Source organism: Gossypium arboreum, chromosome 12 (assembly GCF_025698485.1).
Source record: "Gossypium arboreum isolate Shixiya-1 chromosome 12, ASM2569848v2, whole genome shotgun sequence".
Taxonomy (NCBI): domain Eukaryota; kingdom Viridiplantae; phylum Streptophyta; class Magnoliopsida; order Malvales; family Malvaceae; genus Gossypium; species Gossypium arboreum.
In genome coordinates, this window is record NC_069081.1 from 104,489,564 (window position 1) to 104,506,370 (window position 16,807).

Genomic DNA, 16,807 nt, shown 5'->3' on the forward strand with positions numbered 1-16,807 from the left:
AATATTATATTTCCTAATATTTTCAAATAAAATTTTTGGAGTTCTAGACAAACTACAGATATCGCATGGGAGAAATATTAGAACTACTAAAAATCAACAAGTCGTAGTATAGTGGTGAGTTTTCCCGCCTGTCACGAGGGTGACCGGGGTTCGATCCCCGGCTACAGCGTGTGCTATTTTCTTAAAATTTTCAAATAAAGTTTTTGGAGTTCTTGACAAACTCTAGATATTACATGAGAGAAATATAAAAAACACTGCCGAAAATCTGTTAGTCGTTGTAGAATAGTGGTGAGTATTCCCGCCTGTCACGCGGGTGACCCGGATTCGATCCTCCGCAACGGCTAGTGTTATTTTCCTAAAATATTTCAAGTAAAGTCTTCGGAGTGGACAAACTCGAGATTTTACATGAGAGAAATATTAAAGAACTAATTGAAATTCAATAGGTCGTTGTAGTATAGTGGCGAGTATTCCCGCCTGTCACGAGGGTGACCCGGGTTCGATCCCAGGCAACGGCGTTTAGATTTTTTCCTAATCAAATAAAGTTTTTATTTAGAAGTTCGAGGGAAATGACGCATTTCAAGATTTTAGTTCCCGCCATCTAAAAAGCCATCTCTTCGTCTATCTTGAAAATCCTCTCTACTCGCTTATTGTTAGTCGTTTGGAAATCTTGTTTTCTTCTCATTTCTTTGGATGGCGAAAACTAAAGAAGGAGAGCAAACAGCGAAATTAGACGATCTGGAGATCGTTTCCGTTGGATCTCTATACAAAGGCCCCTGGGGGAAGAAGTATTGGAGCTCCTCTAGGGTTTGTTTGCTTTTCTATTTGCATTTTACTCGACATTCTCACGGTTTACGATTATTTTTGTGTAATCAATATAGATACCTGCCGAATAACTTGAATGAAAACTAAAGAACTCTGGTTGATTGCCGGTGTCTCTAATAGTAGTATATTTTTCTGCAAGTACGGTGTAAATTTGTAATTGGAATTTAGGAACTCCGAATCTTCGATCCTAACAAGTTTTGGCAAATTAAAAAAACATATATTTGGACTAACAGCAGAAAATTGAAGTAAATTGTTATGGACTAATGGTGTTTCGTTTAAGTGGATTTAACCTTGTTAATCTGTAGGGTAAAGATCGATATCCTTATCCTGTGGGCTATCAAGCTGTTCGGGCTCACAATGGAAGCACTTATAAGACAGAAATTCATGAAGGTCCTAGAGGGCCTTTGTTTGTGGTGAGTAAGCAGACATGATGGTTTTCTTGCATCTTGTTTTCCATTGATACTTTTTTAAGCGAATTATAAAGCAAAAGTGTGCCTCTATTTGCATGCAGATCTCCTGTGATGGGCAATCGTGTTCTGGACAAACTCCAGATATTGCATGGGAGAAATTTCAGAAGATGGGTTGCCCACATTTGAAGATATGGCATGGAAAGAGATTCTCATGCAAGATAGATGGTGTGGAGGTATAACTTGGTGGTGCTTCCATAGCACTCTGAAGTTGCATTTTCCTTAGCCCTCCTTTTTTGGTTAATTGCATTGCTATTTACAACTTTAGTATGGACAATTGCGGCTTTGGTGATATCATCTTTATGTTCTTATTTTGTTGTCATATCTGGTATCTGGAAAGCATTTTCCACCTAGATGACAATTCATTCTACTTTTTCTTGTTTTTTAATTGTTCAGAATTATAAAACTCTCTTCTGTCAAACACTTTGGTCTCTAGATTGAAGATTTCTTATAGAAGAGATGCATCCTAATTTGAACAAGATGATCTAGGGGTTGCTCTGGTGACTACTATAATTTAGCCTTAGTGAGAAGAATAGCTAAGCTTGTGAAAATCCTTTGAGTTACTGTCTTGTTCTTTCATCTTTATGCGGTTACCTTAAATATTAACCTCAGAGTCGCTTAGATTGAGAGTGATTAACATGATAAAGATCAAGCTCTGACATCAATTTGAAGCAGTATAATGTGGAGCATTTAAGTCGATCTTTTCTCTTTGATAGATTTTTCACTGGGTGGCTCAGGTTGTTGTATTCTTTGCAACGAATGCAATAAAGGTGCTCTATAGTATTATTTTATAGATGTTGATGCCTTTATATGCATGCATACTGCATACATATTTTAAAAACTTTCACTTATTTCTTGGCTGTTTTTTTTATTTGTGGTTTGACTTGCTTAATGTTTGAAAATGTATTTCCTAACTTTGGATAAGTAAAGAAAAACATAGGTAATTTCACTGAGTTTTTCTTTGCGTTTTCATGCAGTTTTTTGGATTTAAAAATCCATTTGTTCAAAGGTTACTACGGGAATTGGTGGCAAATGTCAATGGAACAGCAGAAAGCAGTTTGGTATCTTCCAGCTTTTGCAATGGCGCTTCTAGAATGGATAATGATAATGGGAGCTCAACTATCTGTACTGCTTCTGATTTACTACCATACTTGGCCAGGCCACAGATCAAGAAAAAGAGAAGTACAAGGTGTGAAAAAATGCAAAGCAAGTTGGTTGACAGGCCCGGCCGTAAACGACCCCGATCTAAGGACCTGACTTATGATGCAGAGGGTTCAAATTTAGTACCAGGGAATCAAGTGAAACATGAACATGGGTTCTCGGTAACTCATAATGCTTCCGAAGATGAAATTGACAGATTTCCCGAAGCATTGGCAGTGCTCTCTAAATCAGTAGAGAAAATTGTAGAAAGCTCCCCAGCCAAAGATGGTTTTCCATCAAAATCTGTTGATTTCGTGGCTCATCATGGTGAGAATGAAGCCAAGGGCAAGTTTATTAGTTCCCAAAATGAAAAATTCACTAGAGTAGCTAACATTGCATATAAAGAGGTAAGATAGTCTATCATGTCTCATTTTCATTTGGTTCTGCCCATGTTGAACATCTTGTTGAAATCATGTTCCCTCTATCTTCTTGCAAAATTTACGTACTTACTGCTTGAATTAGTCTTACCATCTGGAGCTAGCTTTTAAGAGCTATTTCCTCAGAATTATCACCCTCTTCCATAATCAGTTGATGCAGTTTTTAATTTGCTATTACAAGTAACATTAGTTGCCACAATATTAGAAACGTTCTTAACTTCTTACAGTTGGATAGGTCACAAGATACTGTACTGGAAGGATTCTGTTTTCCTATAAGAACAGATGACAGACCTGAAGATTCATCATTTCCAAATGACTCCATGGGCATAAATGATGTCCATCTTTATGCACCTGATACTTTGGATTTTGAAGGTAGTTTTTATCTGCAGTATATACTACATTGTAACCTAGGTTTTCTTTTACATTTATAATTTATCATTCTTAGCATCCACCTTATTAGGCCACAACATCTGTGCAGATGATAGGACCAATGTTGCTTCAGGTGCAAAGGACATAACTGGCAGTATGAAAGAAGAGTTAATCACTGCTAATATGGTTAATTCTGATAACTTGGTGACTGAGTCTCATCAAGAAGAAGAAATAGGCACATCTAATTCAAATACAGGTTCTGAAAAAAGTGAGTTTGATTCGGTAGGTCAGGAAATGGCTAAGTTGATGATGACTGTTTTACTTCCTCAAGCTGTTCCATTGCTTAAGGAGTCTTCAAAGAAGAAAAAGGAAACAATTAGCCCATGCAATGTATTGCCTCATGTGATGAACTCTCGAGAGGACAACATTGTCACTAACCATTTGTTGAACCTTCCATCTTCAGGTACTGTTAAATTTTATAAATTTTGAAATTTTCTCTGAACATATTCATCTTGGCATGTAGCATCCAACACCTCGAGTCCCTAGACTTTGTAGCTTCATGTTAATCTTTTCTTGCTAGCTCATGAGTTTTTTCTGCTAAAACTGCTGCCTTCATTCTAACAGAGGATGCATGTACAGAACAGGACACAAGAATGCATATCCAAGGTTTAGACCACGGTTTAGTTGTGCCAAATCTTGAACACTTGAACTCTGTTATTCTTGACAGTTTTGAGAATAGTCAGCGAGGGGATCATGTAGCTAGCCAAGCTATATTGTTTTCAAAAAGTATGGTGGAGGTTAAACAGACTAGTTTCAACAAAGAAGCATTTGATTCCAACATCCAGGAACAGCTTGTTAGCATCAAATCGAATCAGGAAACACCAGTTTGTTGTGGTGAGAGCTGTGGGGACCAAGACACCATCTGCCACAAGGAAGTAAACATGGCCGAGTCTGTTTTAGATTGTGCATTTCCAATCTTGAAAACTCTCTCTGAAGATAACCAGGGTGTTTCCATAACTTTGGATGAAAACTCAGCACATATTGGAAACCATTCCAAGCAAAAGAAGCCCAAGAATGCACTTGATTGTGCTGAAGGTAATGAAGTTCAACCAACCTTGAAATTTTTGTTGTCAAATTTACTTTTAAGTCCTCACAGGGCAAGCCTTAGTCCTAAACTGATTGACAAGATATCAATATAGCGTGGAATGAAAACTACCTAGTTTCCTACTAGCCTGCAACCTTTACCTAAAGTTTAACTTCACGGTTAGAAACTGTCACTCAGAACAGAACTTACATTATGGAAAGCTGTATATCATGCAATTTACTGAATTCCTGATAGTTTACATGGAACTCCATGATAATTCTATTATTTATTTTTGTTTCAGTTAATCATGATTTTGATGATTTTCAATTTGAAGCAAATAATCATGTTTCTGCAGTTGTGGATGCTAATGATATTAATTCAAGAGGAATTGCAAGTTCATTGAAATTATCAGGGAAAGACAGTAGTGCTGAAACCAGGGCTCCTACTACTAACTCTTCCCATCAAGACCAAAATAAAGTGTATACCAGAAAGAAAATCTCAAAGCAAGCTTATTCAACTAGAAAATACGTTGGTCCTCTATCTGAAAGTATCATATGCAGAAATTCTGGAGATGATTATGCCCCTAATAACTCTGCTATGCCAGGAACTTCACTTGTTTCAAAGAGTTGTCACTCTTCTGATGACAAACCATGCAATAGAGATGTCTTTGGTAATACACCCATGCTTGAAGGACAATCCTGTGGATTGCCTACGGAGAAAACTACTGCGTATTGCAAACCTGAAATCAATAATATGCAACCTATTCTATCTAATGAAAACCAAAATTTGACTTGTGCATCTAAAAGGGATGCATCTTGTTTACTCAATCAATCTGTTTCACTTGAAAGGGGGTATCAAGAAAATTGTTACAAAGAGAGGTTTATTGTAGAAAACAGCTGTTCTGCATCGTGTCAAAACCCGGTGACTAGTTTTTGTGACAAGAACTTATCTACAGCAATGGAAGTTCAAGGTAGTTCAGGTGTCAACCATCATGGGGGTGTAGAGCTTAGTAGTGATCTAAGGGGCATTTTCAACCTTGTAGGAGGCTATTTTCATCCTTTGCCGATTTCATCAGTATTACTGGGTACAAAAGGAAATGAAATCCACATTTGTGTTTCATGTGGTCTTCTTGTAGATACGGACAGAACCTTGTTCATCTACAAGGTAGCCACTGAAGAACCAAGGAAAGGATGCCCTTCTTTTGTTGGCTACACATCAGTAGTGTTACCATCTTCTGAAGTAAGCTTTAGTGGGCAGATATGTTTTTATATATAAATTCTCCATCTATTTCTATTGCACTTATTGATTCCTTGACATGGTGCTTATCTGGTCTGTGATAATCTTTTTGACAATTTCTTTTGTTCTTTCCTAGATTGGTGTAGAAAGATGTGGGTTACAATTTACCCCAGGTGGGCAATGTCTTGTTTTACTCGACAGCATTAAAACACCTTATTGCAGGTTAACTGTTTCTTTAGGTCTCTCATTTCAAACTGATTTGAAACAAATATTATACTAATATCAGAATTATTTTCTTAGGGAAGGGAGAATAGATTGTATCTGCTCAATTTGTTTTTCAGGCTGCTCGAAGGAGAATGCAGTAAAAATTGTGCGAGTGAATCCTGGTTATGTTTCTTTGGTTGCAAAATTGGAGACAGTTGAAAGTGTGCTATGTATACTGGTTTGTGAAAATGACTATCTTCTTGCTGCTGGAAAGAGTGGGAGACTGTATCTTTGGGCCATGAATTCAACATGGAGGTGAATGTCTTTCCATTCTCTCTATACAAAATTTACCTCTTTATTCTTATAGCAGATTGTAGTCTTTTTTGTATTGTTCTGAGAAACACCTAATAGGTTTCATATTATAGAAACAGACATATAATGCTGAATATTCAGCTGTTGTAAGTGTCAGAATGCTTTATATAATTTGAAAATAGATTGTGGAACCTTTCTCCCTTTTTCATTCTGACAATATGGTCCCTTGCCTATTTACTTTCAATGAATCATGCAATTTTACCAATCTTGTCCACTTTTTACAGTGCATGGACAGAAGAATTTATTTTACCATCTGGTGACTGCGTATCTCCTTGTGTAGTGGAGTTGAAGAGAATTCCAAAGTGTGCTCATCTGGTGATTGGGCATAATGGTTTTGGGGATTTTGTTATATGGTATGTTGGCTTCTGCTTGAAAACCATATTCTTTTGTACTGTTTGATTATTCTGACTTCTGAGTGATAGTTTGTATCTAATTGTTGGGTGGCAATGTAGAAATATTAATATATTTATATGCATTGGTATTTTATATCCTTGATGCAACATTTTGTGCAGAAGGGACAAGGCTTCAAAGGGGCTTTCTTGTATTTGCCTCTCCACGTAAAATCTGATTAGCTACTGATAATAGGTTTTACTTCTCAGGGATATTCTGAAAAGGGTCAATATCTCAAGATATTCTGGTTCAGGCGATCCAATCAAGCAATTCTTACCGATCAGTTTACTTAGTTGGCAGCCTGTTTTCAGCTACGATGACATGAAAGAGCGCATTGATGAAATCACCACATCAACAAAATTTTGGTTTTCCAAACATAAGGATAGTTCTTTTCTTCCTTTAGAGGGGAAAGATGTTGCTATCTGGCTTCTTGTCTTGAGTAATTCTGATGCTCAGCATGAGCATTTATCAAGTAATCACCTAGCAAATACGTCCAGATGGAGGCTGGCTTTGCTGGTGAAGGACACGATGATCTTGGGAAGTACACTAGATCCAAGGTAGTTTAAAGTTCTTTTTACATCTTAAATATAAACTAGGCTTTTTTGGTTTCCTAAAGAGATGTAGAGTTCATAAAAATGGAGTCGGTCTGTTGTTTCTTCTCAAGGCAGCAAGTAACCTGTTTTTCTTGTATCAGATATTTCCCTTTCTGTGTTTGTAGTAACTGAAAGAAGTCTGGGAACTGCTCATACTGAATGTTAGAATATATGAGAATGTTTTGCCGCATATGCTGCTGTTATATGTGGTATTAGAGAACTATTGTATCAATTTATGGCTACTGTAAACACTTGAAAAAAAGTAGTTTCTGAGACTTTAGCAAGCAAATGTGTCAAAAATAATTGTTGAACTTTATTTGACAGGGCCGCTACAGTTAGTGCGTCACTTGATCACGGGATCATGGGAAGAGAAGATGGGTTAGTGTATATGTGGGAATTGTCCACTGGAACTAGACTTGGCGTTTTGCATCATTTCGAAGGTATGTAATCTGCCTGTACTTAATGTAGGGGACAATATTAGAATTTAAATCAAACCCATTCATGGACCTTTAGTAAACAGCTTGTAAGTCTTTGTTGCTTGGACTTGGGTGATTACTGTATGGAAATACATGTCTATATTCAGTATTTTTCCAAGTTTTCCCGTGAATTCATAGTATCTTTGGAGGTTCATATTTCTATACTCGTATCTAGATATGGATTGGATATTGGTATTTGAAGAAACGTGCATCTATAATAATTGCAATGTCTAGATATGTATCGGATAAGTTTAAATTCTGATTATGAAGAACATAGAAGATTCATTGGATTGGTTGTGATGATCCTGGATGGATCTGATTCCAGAAGTTTTCATACTTGAAATTTGCTTCAATATTATACATACATTTCTGATTTTAGACAGAGTGATTGCATCTTTTCTTTTACGGAATATCAGGTGGGCGTGTTTCGTGTATTGCAACAGATGAGTCGAGGCCAGAAGTTGTGGCTGTGGCTGCTAATGACGGACAGTTGCTGCTCTATCTACACAACCAAGAAAACTTAGTAAAGAAGTAAGAAAAGTAGCAAATAAGGTAGCTACTCTTCCATGATTCTCTCTTGTTTAAACGTGTAACTGCTCTATCTACACAACCAAGGAAACTTAGTAAAGATGTAAGAAAAGTAGCAATTAAGTTAGCTACTCTTCCATGATTCTCTCTTGTTTAAACTTTTAACTGTTTTTGATCGTAATAGTGCAACACAGATCCCAGTATAATTGTTTCAAACATATTCTTTTACTTTTATTTATAATATTTAAAAAAAAAACTCACAAATAAGACTTAAATCAGATTCAAACTTTTTATTATTTTTAATTCTATTTTGTAAATGCCAAACCAGAAATTTGGTTTTTTGATTTAATTAGTTTTCATGTTCGGTTTAATTGGTTTATTTAGTCGATTTTCAGTTTTGACATTTTAAACCGATTAAGGCAATAAGCCCATAACCCATTTACATACTCAAGCCCAAAGTTAAACCTTAAACCCAAATATCTATTAAAACTTAATACTTTTCATAACACTCCTCACCTAGTCTAATTATCGGACTTGAGTTATAGAAAGTTACAACACTTAATGGAATAGTTACATGCAAAACTTAATTCAATTTTTTTTTATTAAACATGTAATTATTTTACATATACTCACAAGTCATGTTTTACAAACAAAATCGATTCTAAATTGAGCTTACAAAAGCTCTTAAGTTGATCCGAGTAAGAATAAGGGTCATTTTAAAAGATTTTACAAAAATAAGGGCATTTATGAAAAATAGTGAACACGATCGTGTGCTCAGGCTGTGTAACTCTCAGTGACTGTGTGGTTTAAAAGTGACTATTCCCACAAGATTTCACATGGCCATGTGGCTAGACTGTATAACTTTTAGGAACCGTGTGGCTCTAAAAACTCATTTTTACTAGAAATCACATGGCCGTGCCACTAATCCTTGTGGTGCAAGTATAGATTATTTGGTGTTTGTTTTAAAACCAACCTTTAAAAGTAACCTCAAAAATGCATTTAACAACTTTTAAACATGTTCAAAACAGCCCAAAACCAGGCCATCACATATCATATATCAACCTCTTAAATATCTAACCAATATGCTACATTGACATCATTATACAACAAGGTCATAAGAACATTACATACCATTCGAGTAAATTGATACCATTCCACACCATTCATCCAATTCAAGCATGCAACTAAACATTTGTTACCATCAAAATTGTATCAAAACCATCATACCATTTTCATCACATTAACTCAACCTTTTCGCATTCAAAACTGACCATTTATAAGCTTCAACCATAGCTTACTATAATAAACATTTTAAACATCATAATAAACATCCACAACCAGCCACATTCTTGGTTCAAACTCATGAAAACTCCAAGTAAACACATATACAATTCAAGTATATACATATCATATAAACATTCAAAACAAACATTATATAAGTATCATTTCAACATCTTCCAACATAAACACTTATTCACATCAAAACCTATACACATGCCACATAATCGTGTCTAGAATGATTTAAAAGTCTATCGAGATTGAAGCTGGATAGTGTGAGTTCTGGGGTGATTCGATAGACACATTCTGCAAAATGTCAACTACAAAAACAGAAAACAAAACAGAATAAACATTACGAATACTTATAAGTTCATAGGTTTTAAAAACAATAAAACTCACTTGTAATCACAATTAACATACTAATTAGCTAACTATACAACTTCCCTGTTATCACATTTCACAATGGTAAGGTGAGTTTGTAAAATATGAGATTTATAAAATTTCAATTCGGACAATGTAGATTTCATTCAGTATCATTCTAATAGAATTATCAAACATAAAATCATTTATAGCAGTCCAATCACATATATCCATTTCTAATCACAATACATTCTATCGTTCAGTCATTTTTCATTTTTATATTAATTGTTTAGCCTGATGAACTATAATAAACAAATACGGATACGTGAGTAACTACTAAACACACCAGAAAGCAACTTAGTGCTGTACAGAGGCACCGAAATGCAAATAGTGGCACCAAAGTGCAATCTCGTACAAGCACACAATTGACCCTATTGGCATGCCAATTGTATCCTATCCTATCATATCATACGTTCATCCAGGCACATTTAACACAACAATTCCATTCATCACAATTAAGTCCATTTCTCACCTTATGTATCATTTTGAAAACAAGTCAAAATACAATTACACATTATAATATCACAATTGAAATACACACAATACATTTATGCATATATCTACACCATATTAACTTACCTGTAAAAGCTGCTAATGAGTTGAAGTGTAGGGACTAATCAACAATTTTCCCTTTTTCTTGATTATCTACTAATTGATTCAAATCTTGATCTGTACGTAATTCATTTCAAATTATCAGTTTAAAATGTCTTATAACAATTTATTTTATGCATATGACAGTTCAGTTTCATTTTATAGAAATTTTCTAAAGTTTCTCATTTTATTCAATTTAGTCCCTAAAACCGAAACAATCACAACTTTCACATTTAAGCCCCGTTTTTCAATCCGATTTCATTCACATCCTTCTACAACCTTCTAATATCTATATTTACAGAAATTTCATGCCAGTTTTAAAATTATTACACTTTAGTTCCTATGTTCAAAACTAACAACTTTCACTTCACAAATTAGTCCCTTTTCATTTCTAAGGTTATAAACTAAAATATTAAAACCAAAAGTTTCAAAAATAATCAATTATAATATTTAAAATCTTTAACAATTTTATAATTTAACACCCAAATTAACTAATTCAAAATACAACCATCTCAAAAATATAAAATTTATGAAAAACGATCTTAGAATCACTCACCATGTAAGGGCCGAACCTTCAAACTCTCCAAAGCTCCCTTCCAACGGTGAGATTCGGTGGAAGGAGGAAGATGAAATAATGGTTTCTCTTTCCTTCCACGTTTAGCTAATTATTTTTATTATTATTACATTTTAATTTCTTTAATTTCTTTATTAATTTTAGTTAAACATCATTGTAAACCGTCCACTACTAAAATATAAGGTTTAATTGTCATTTAAATCCTTGAACAAATTCTATTCAAGCCTTTTAACTAATAAAAATCAATAGCTATTAATTTTTACGATTTAATTTTTGTACCTTAATTAGTCATTAATTCAGCAAAATTATCTATCTAAAACTCAGTTCACCTAAACAATAACTCCGCAAATATTTATGGACTCGGTTTACGGAAACGAGGTCTCAATATCTCATTTTCGAACACTACTGACTTTAGAGTCATTACACTTATACCTTAATTAAATATCAAATCAATAAATTTCCTAAATCAAAATTCAATAATATACTAAAATAGACTCGATATTATTAATTAATATTTACGATCTCAATAGTAAAAAATGAGGTTTCGAAACCATTGTTTCCGACACCACTGGAAAATGAGTTGTTACACTCTTAAAGCCTCAACCTATTAAACTCAATACCCATTAGTATTAAAAACTCAAATTCATAATTTAAATTTTATCATTTAAGATATATAAAAGCTAATTTAATTTTAATATTTATATGTAAGAAAATAAAATAAATTTTTTATCATTTAATTTTTATAAAATTTATATGTACAATATTTTGAAATTGCATAGGAAAATCTTTTATCACTTATATATATATATATAATTATATTTAATTTTATATAAATTAAATGATAAATTTCATATACCCATTGTTTTAATGATATTCATTTTAATTTTTATAATAAATTTCATATATCAAAGTAAGGATATGTGGGTTATGTAAGAAAATAAATATTTTTGAGTTAAAAGAAGTTTGATTTAATTTTTAATATTTTTATGATTAGTTTAAAATAAAAATAAAAATACAAGTGATAAAATATAGTAAATTGAAGAAGGAAGACAATAATGTGAAAAAAATTTAAAGGAGATAAAATTATAAGTACTTATATTAAAACTTTTTCCTACTCAAAAAATATTAAAATTGACCGAAAATTTTCGGTTCGGTTTATTCGATTTTCCTCCCTAAGTTGGTTTGGTTGATTCGGTTTATTTTGTTTTTGGTATAAAAAACTGAATGATCGAATGTAGACCCCTATTTGGCTTTATTCCTTAGTCCTCACTAAATTTGCCGAGCACTAGGCACCACATTTTCCCACAACCACCCATACCAATAACATTTTCTTCGAACTCATTGATTTTCACTTCCTCGACCATTGTGCCATTGAATTAAGAATTTGTTGGGGAGTTGCCAACATGGCTATCTACCCATTGGGTCTCTAGGACTTCACATTCACCTATATATCCTCAATCATGCATGTACTTAAATGCAACAAACTCATTTTGGGAACAACCTAAAGACATTGATTATTACCCTTTTTAACCTAGGATTGTAAATTTTGGCCCAACCTAAATTTGATGCTCGTCAATATTGAAAAAAAGGAAAAGCTAAATCTACTTAAGTCTTCTTCATGGTTTTTTTCCTCTTGTTTTATTTATAAAATTATTATTTTAATAAATAATGTCATGTTAAAAAATAGAAAATATATATTCATTTATTTATATGTATTTTTTTATAATTTTGTATGTATTTTATAAAATATTTTATATTTTATCAAAAATGAACGTTTAAATATTTTTTATTTTTAAAGTTTTCTAAATTTTATTTTGATTTTATAAAAATCAAGTCTAAATTGACATAATGTGTAAGGTTGAAGGTTAAGCTTATTGAATTTTTGAAATTAAGACTAAATTGATAATATTTGTAAATATTAAAAGGCTAAATTTGTTATTATGTCAAAGAAAAATAGTCACATCAATACTTTGTTAGTGATTTAATGGACGAGTGATCAAAATAATAAATTTCAATAATATTAGTGACTAAAATAAAAATTTTAAACCTAAATAGCCAAAACAAAAACATTAATAATTGGAGGATTATTTATATAGTTTACCCAAAATTTTAAGACATGTATTCATAAATTCATCAAGGTAGGAATAAAATTATGGAAAAATTGAAACTTATCCGACTTTTCTAGATGTACCTTTCCATAGGTTAAGGGTACTTAATATTTTCAGAAAATTAATTAAGCCGTTAATTTTTTTTATCCAATTACATTATTGAATTGTAAAAATACACACCTAATTAAATCTTGACAAGTTACCGTTAAAGTCCAATGATTTTGTTTTTTTGGTTATGTTTGCCTCATGCAACATTGATATTTTCTTTATATATTTTAATAAATATAAAATTAATAAAAATCATAAATTTTCATATCGACGTACCTTAGTGATGGATAAAAAAGCATGTGGAGTCAACCTGAAAAGTCTTTAAGCATGTGGAGTCAACCTGAAAAGTCTTTACTTATTATTTTATTTTCCTTTTCCTAAAAAATGGGGAGCTTCTTAGTAGTTTCAAAAAGAAACAAATTAAAAGAAGAGAACAATGGTTATGAGAAATTCATATAAATGCTTTATTGCTCCTACTTCAGACAACTGTTAGCTTCATACAAAGGTCGGCACAATTTATTAACAATTAATGATAATAAACTTTCCTTCTTTTGTTGCTTAATTAACTTCAATGCTTGTGCTGTGCAGAAAAATATATCTGCATATTTGTGAAGGCAAAGGAAAAAGAAGGGACGACATTTCAAGTTACATAAAGATGGGAACATGGATATGGATATGGATATGCATATGCGGTGGATTCCTAAGTCCAAAATGGAAATGGTTCAGATGGCCTGAGCGACTGGTTATTTTCACCTTTGGTATTTTCACCATTTCCTTCCTACTTCCTACTTCATATGTGTGTATATATATATATATATATATATATTAAGAATTAATCTGTTTTTAGTAGGATTTATCACTTTCATTACATACGTGTCTTCTTTTTCACTTTTTTCTTACTGATTGAGTATTGTTTATAACTAGATATAGTGAACTACTTATTATGATTAACTAAAGCATATAGATGTGAGGCTCCTGTTCAGCTAATCCCTTGCGATCTTAATTATATACTCTCAGTTCAATAACCACAAGAATTTCATTTTGGCCATATTTATAGGTCTTGTTTTCAGCAAGGGCTTGATGACTTTAGTGCTGCAGAACCTATCGTCATTCCTAACAGATTCCTTGAATTTGAAACTAAAAGAAGCAATTACAATCGTCAATCTTCAAGAAGGTCTAAGGAATATGTTGCAGATATGTGTCGCCCTCTGCATTGATGCCTATCTTGGCTACCGATGGATGTTGATTCTTTCTAGTCTTCTATATTCTGCTGTAAGTTTGATATTAATTTCAAAATCATTTACTGGGCTGTTGCTGCGTCACCCCAGCAAACATACATATCCCACGCTCACAGCCAAGTTTGAATAACATAGATTTATATCATGCAGGGACTTTTCCTCTTAGCACTCTCAGTGCCTGGTGGTGAACGATGTCCTTCGAATTGTTTTAAGGAACTAAAGCATACGAGTTTCTGGGAAGGATTAACTCTTGTGATTGTGGGTGGGGCCGCTCAAGTTATTCCCCTTTACGCCCTTTCTTTCGAGCAAACCAGGGTCGCAAAAATCCCGGAAGACTATGAACCAGCAAGGGTTCAAGTTGGATGCTTTAGGTTTAGGGTCAAAATAGGAGGCTGGCGGAACTTTCTGCAGAAAGTAATCAGATGGCTTCTTTTTCTATTCTTGAGAACGGGAGCCCTAACATCAGTCTATGGTTTTTTCTTTTATTACTACAAATGGCAGCAACATTTTTTCCAATCTGCCGTTGCCATAATCATTGGTTTACTTTGGTTTCTTTGTGGCTTTCCTTTCTATGGCCCTCGTCGACTGCAGCGAAGTCCGCTTTCGATTATGCTGCATACCTTGATCGCGGCTTGGCAGAAGAGGCATCTCAAATACCAAATAAACTTGGACGAGGAAGATCAAAATCATAGTCTTACAGACCATCTTGAGTGAATTGCCCTGTCCCTGCCATTTCTTTTTACATAATTTTGCATCGTTTTCTTAATTCCCGTGATTTGTTCGTTGTAGCGTTAACCATATATCGATGCTTTCCATAAATACAGGCTGCTCAACAGTGCTGCAGTGAAAGAGTCACCGGCTGATGACAATCTACGAAGGAGATGGAGACTTTGTACCGTGACAGAAGTAGAACAAACAAAGCTTCTTTTAGATATTATTCCAATGTCTGCAACTTTCATTGTGTATGGCATGGTGAAGTCTCTTGGTAATACATTCTTCATCGAGCAGGCAGACAGAATGCATGGCGGTATATCGCTTGTAGTACTTCAGCTGATCCAGTTTATCTCTAAGAGGGCTGTCAATGAAGGGTATAAAATGGTGTTCGAGAAACGGATACAAAGAATTAAAAGACGGTACTCTGATGGAGTGAAGATCGGCATAGGCATGTTGACCTCCATACTATGCTGTGCTGTTGCATCACAAGTTGAGTCCAAACGGTTAAAAGCTCTGAAAAAGAAGGGGTTGTTGGATAATCCCGAAGCTGAAGCCCCCATGTCAGCATCTTGGTTGCTTCTGCAATTCATTTTCCTTGGTGCAATGGAAGGGTTAGCCGGGGACGGAATCGTCAATTTCTTCGGTCATTATGCACCGGATTCAAGGAGATATGCACCTGTATTTACAAGTTCACTCACAGGATTTGGAACAATACTTAGCATTGGATTCATAGCTATTATAGATTATTACAGCAGGTTCAGATATAAAGAAAGTTGGATTGGTGAGAGTGTAAACGAAAGTCGTTTGGATTTAATCTATCGTGCATATGTCATGCTCGCCGTACTCAACTGTTTCATCTATGCTTATGTCGCCTCATCGTATTCTTATGATAATATCATAGGAAAACCAGAAAACGAACAAGAAATACCAGTCTTGGAAGTTAAACAACAACAAGAAGAAGAAAAAGCAGCAGGCGATCCGCAGAACAAACAAGAGCAAGAGGAATATCAGTTGCAGAGGATGTCAGTGCGTTAGGCTGCTGTTTTTTTATGTTTAATCATGCTTGGATGTGAGTGCCAAAATATGTATTCTTTTATGTGCATTTTTTTTTTCACTTTTCTTTATATATTTGAGGTTAATGGCTGCACTCCTATCATTTTAACACCCCGATATCTGAGCTACAAGGTATTAAATTCGTTGCTAAAGCAACTGAAATTTATAATATTCAATTCCACAAATCAATATGCATTCAATTATAAGTAAATCATGCGTATTAAACATTATATGGTTATTGTCGAGTCTTATATAAGTTTACGAAAGTTCATTTACTAATTCGAGGTCAATATGAACTAAAATGTAAATAATACAAAATTTCAAGTCGACGTTGCGACTTCAGAGTTTTCTTGTCGCGACGTGACTCTCTATAAAAGTTTGTAATGACTTTAAAGCAACAGCGTCATTGCGAGTATTCTGCTCCGTTCCTCATTGTGATAGTAGAGATTCGTCATCGCAACGTCAAGAATTTGTCACCATAACGTAACAATCTGTTACCAACAAAATTTAACCTGCTCAAATTTAAAAGGCCTATATTTTTATTTATACATTTTCAAGGCAGCCAATTTACAACTTATCAATAACTCCAAGTGATAAAACACTAAAAGACCATCCAAACCAAATTCAACCATATATACTCCAAACTAACCAAACATTTGTTTAGT

At 33.9% G+C, this 16,807-nt stretch overlaps 2 protein-coding genes and 1 long non-coding RNA gene across 4 annotated transcripts; 2 read left to right on the forward strand and 1 right to left on the reverse strand.

The window, feature by feature from the left end:
• Positions 1 to 447: 447 nt before the first annotated feature.
• LOC108477371 (uncharacterized) lies at positions 448 to 8,334 on the forward strand. 2 transcript variants are annotated; one of them, XM_017779895.2, is made up of 14 exons: positions 448 to 804; positions 1,128 to 1,235; positions 1,334 to 1,465; positions 2,267 to 2,836; positions 3,094 to 3,238; positions 3,345 to 3,698; positions 3,860 to 4,330; positions 4,675 to 5,558; positions 5,692 to 5,777; positions 5,856 to 6,074; positions 6,356 to 6,484; positions 6,731 to 7,078; positions 7,439 to 7,554; positions 8,007 to 8,334. In XM_017779895.2, the coding sequence occupies exons 1-14, from the start codon at positions 691 to 693 to the stop codon at positions 8,123 to 8,125; spliced, it is 3,795 nt and encodes a 1,264-aa protein (XP_017635384.1). In that variant the 5' UTR covers positions 448 to 690; the 3' UTR covers positions 8,126 to 8,334. The 2 variants fall into 2 exon arrangements, with proteins under 2 accessions (XP_017635384.1, XP_052879373.1); XM_053023413.1 differs by having other exon boundaries at positions 8,034 to 8,334.
• A 1,057-nt stretch (positions 8,335 to 9,391) lies between these two features.
• On the reverse strand, positions 9,392 to 11,080 carry LOC128285172 (uncharacterized). Its single transcript, XR_008275603.1, has 3 exons — positions 10,964 to 11,080; positions 10,396 to 10,485; positions 9,392 to 9,716 (listed from the first exon to the last, which is right to left on the reverse strand). It is a non-coding gene; the product is annotated as an uncharacterized LOC128285172 (long non-coding RNA).
• Positions 11,081 to 13,499: 2,419 nt separating this feature from the next.
• LOC108477835 (protein NRT1/ PTR FAMILY 5.5-like) lies at positions 13,500 to 16,353 on the forward strand. The gene is made up of 5 exons (XM_053023341.1): positions 13,500 to 13,642; positions 13,726 to 13,895; positions 14,195 to 14,409; positions 14,526 to 15,085; positions 15,200 to 16,353. The coding sequence occupies exons 2-5, from the start codon at positions 13,793 to 13,795 to the stop codon at positions 16,122 to 16,124; spliced, it is 1,803 nt and encodes a 600-aa protein (XP_052879301.1). The 5' UTR covers positions 13,500 to 13,642; positions 13,726 to 13,792; the 3' UTR covers positions 16,125 to 16,353.
• The last annotated feature ends 454 nt before the right edge of the window (positions 16,354 to 16,807 follow it).

What these genes read in the sequence shown, in the direction of transcription:
- LOC108477371 (XM_017779895.2), top strand. Translation starts at nt 691, where the DNA reads ATGGCGAAAACTAAAGAAGGAGAGCAAACAGCGAAATTAGACGATCTG. An exon ending in CTAGAGGGCCTTTGTTTGTG is followed by an intron (nt 1,236 to 1,333) that starts GTGAGTAAGCAG and finishes ATTTGCATGCAG; the next exon opens with ATCTCCTGTGATGGGCAATC. An exon ending in GTTGAACCTTCCATCTTCAG is followed by an intron (nt 3,699 to 3,859) that starts GTACTGTTAAAT and finishes TCATTCTAACAG; the next exon opens with AGGATGCATGTACAGAACAG.
- LOC108477835 (XM_053023341.1), top strand. Translation starts at nt 13,793, where the DNA reads ATGGGAACATGGATATGGATATGGATATGCATATGCGGTGGATTCCTA. An exon ending in CTAGTCTTCTATATTCTGCT is followed by an intron (nt 14,410 to 14,525) that starts GTAAGTTTGATA and finishes TATATCATGCAG; the next exon opens with GGACTTTTCCTCTTAGCACT. An exon ending in AGTCTTACAGACCATCTTGA is followed by an intron (nt 15,086 to 15,199) that starts GTGAATTGCCCT and finishes CCATAAATACAG; the next exon opens with GCTGCTCAACAGTGCTGCAG.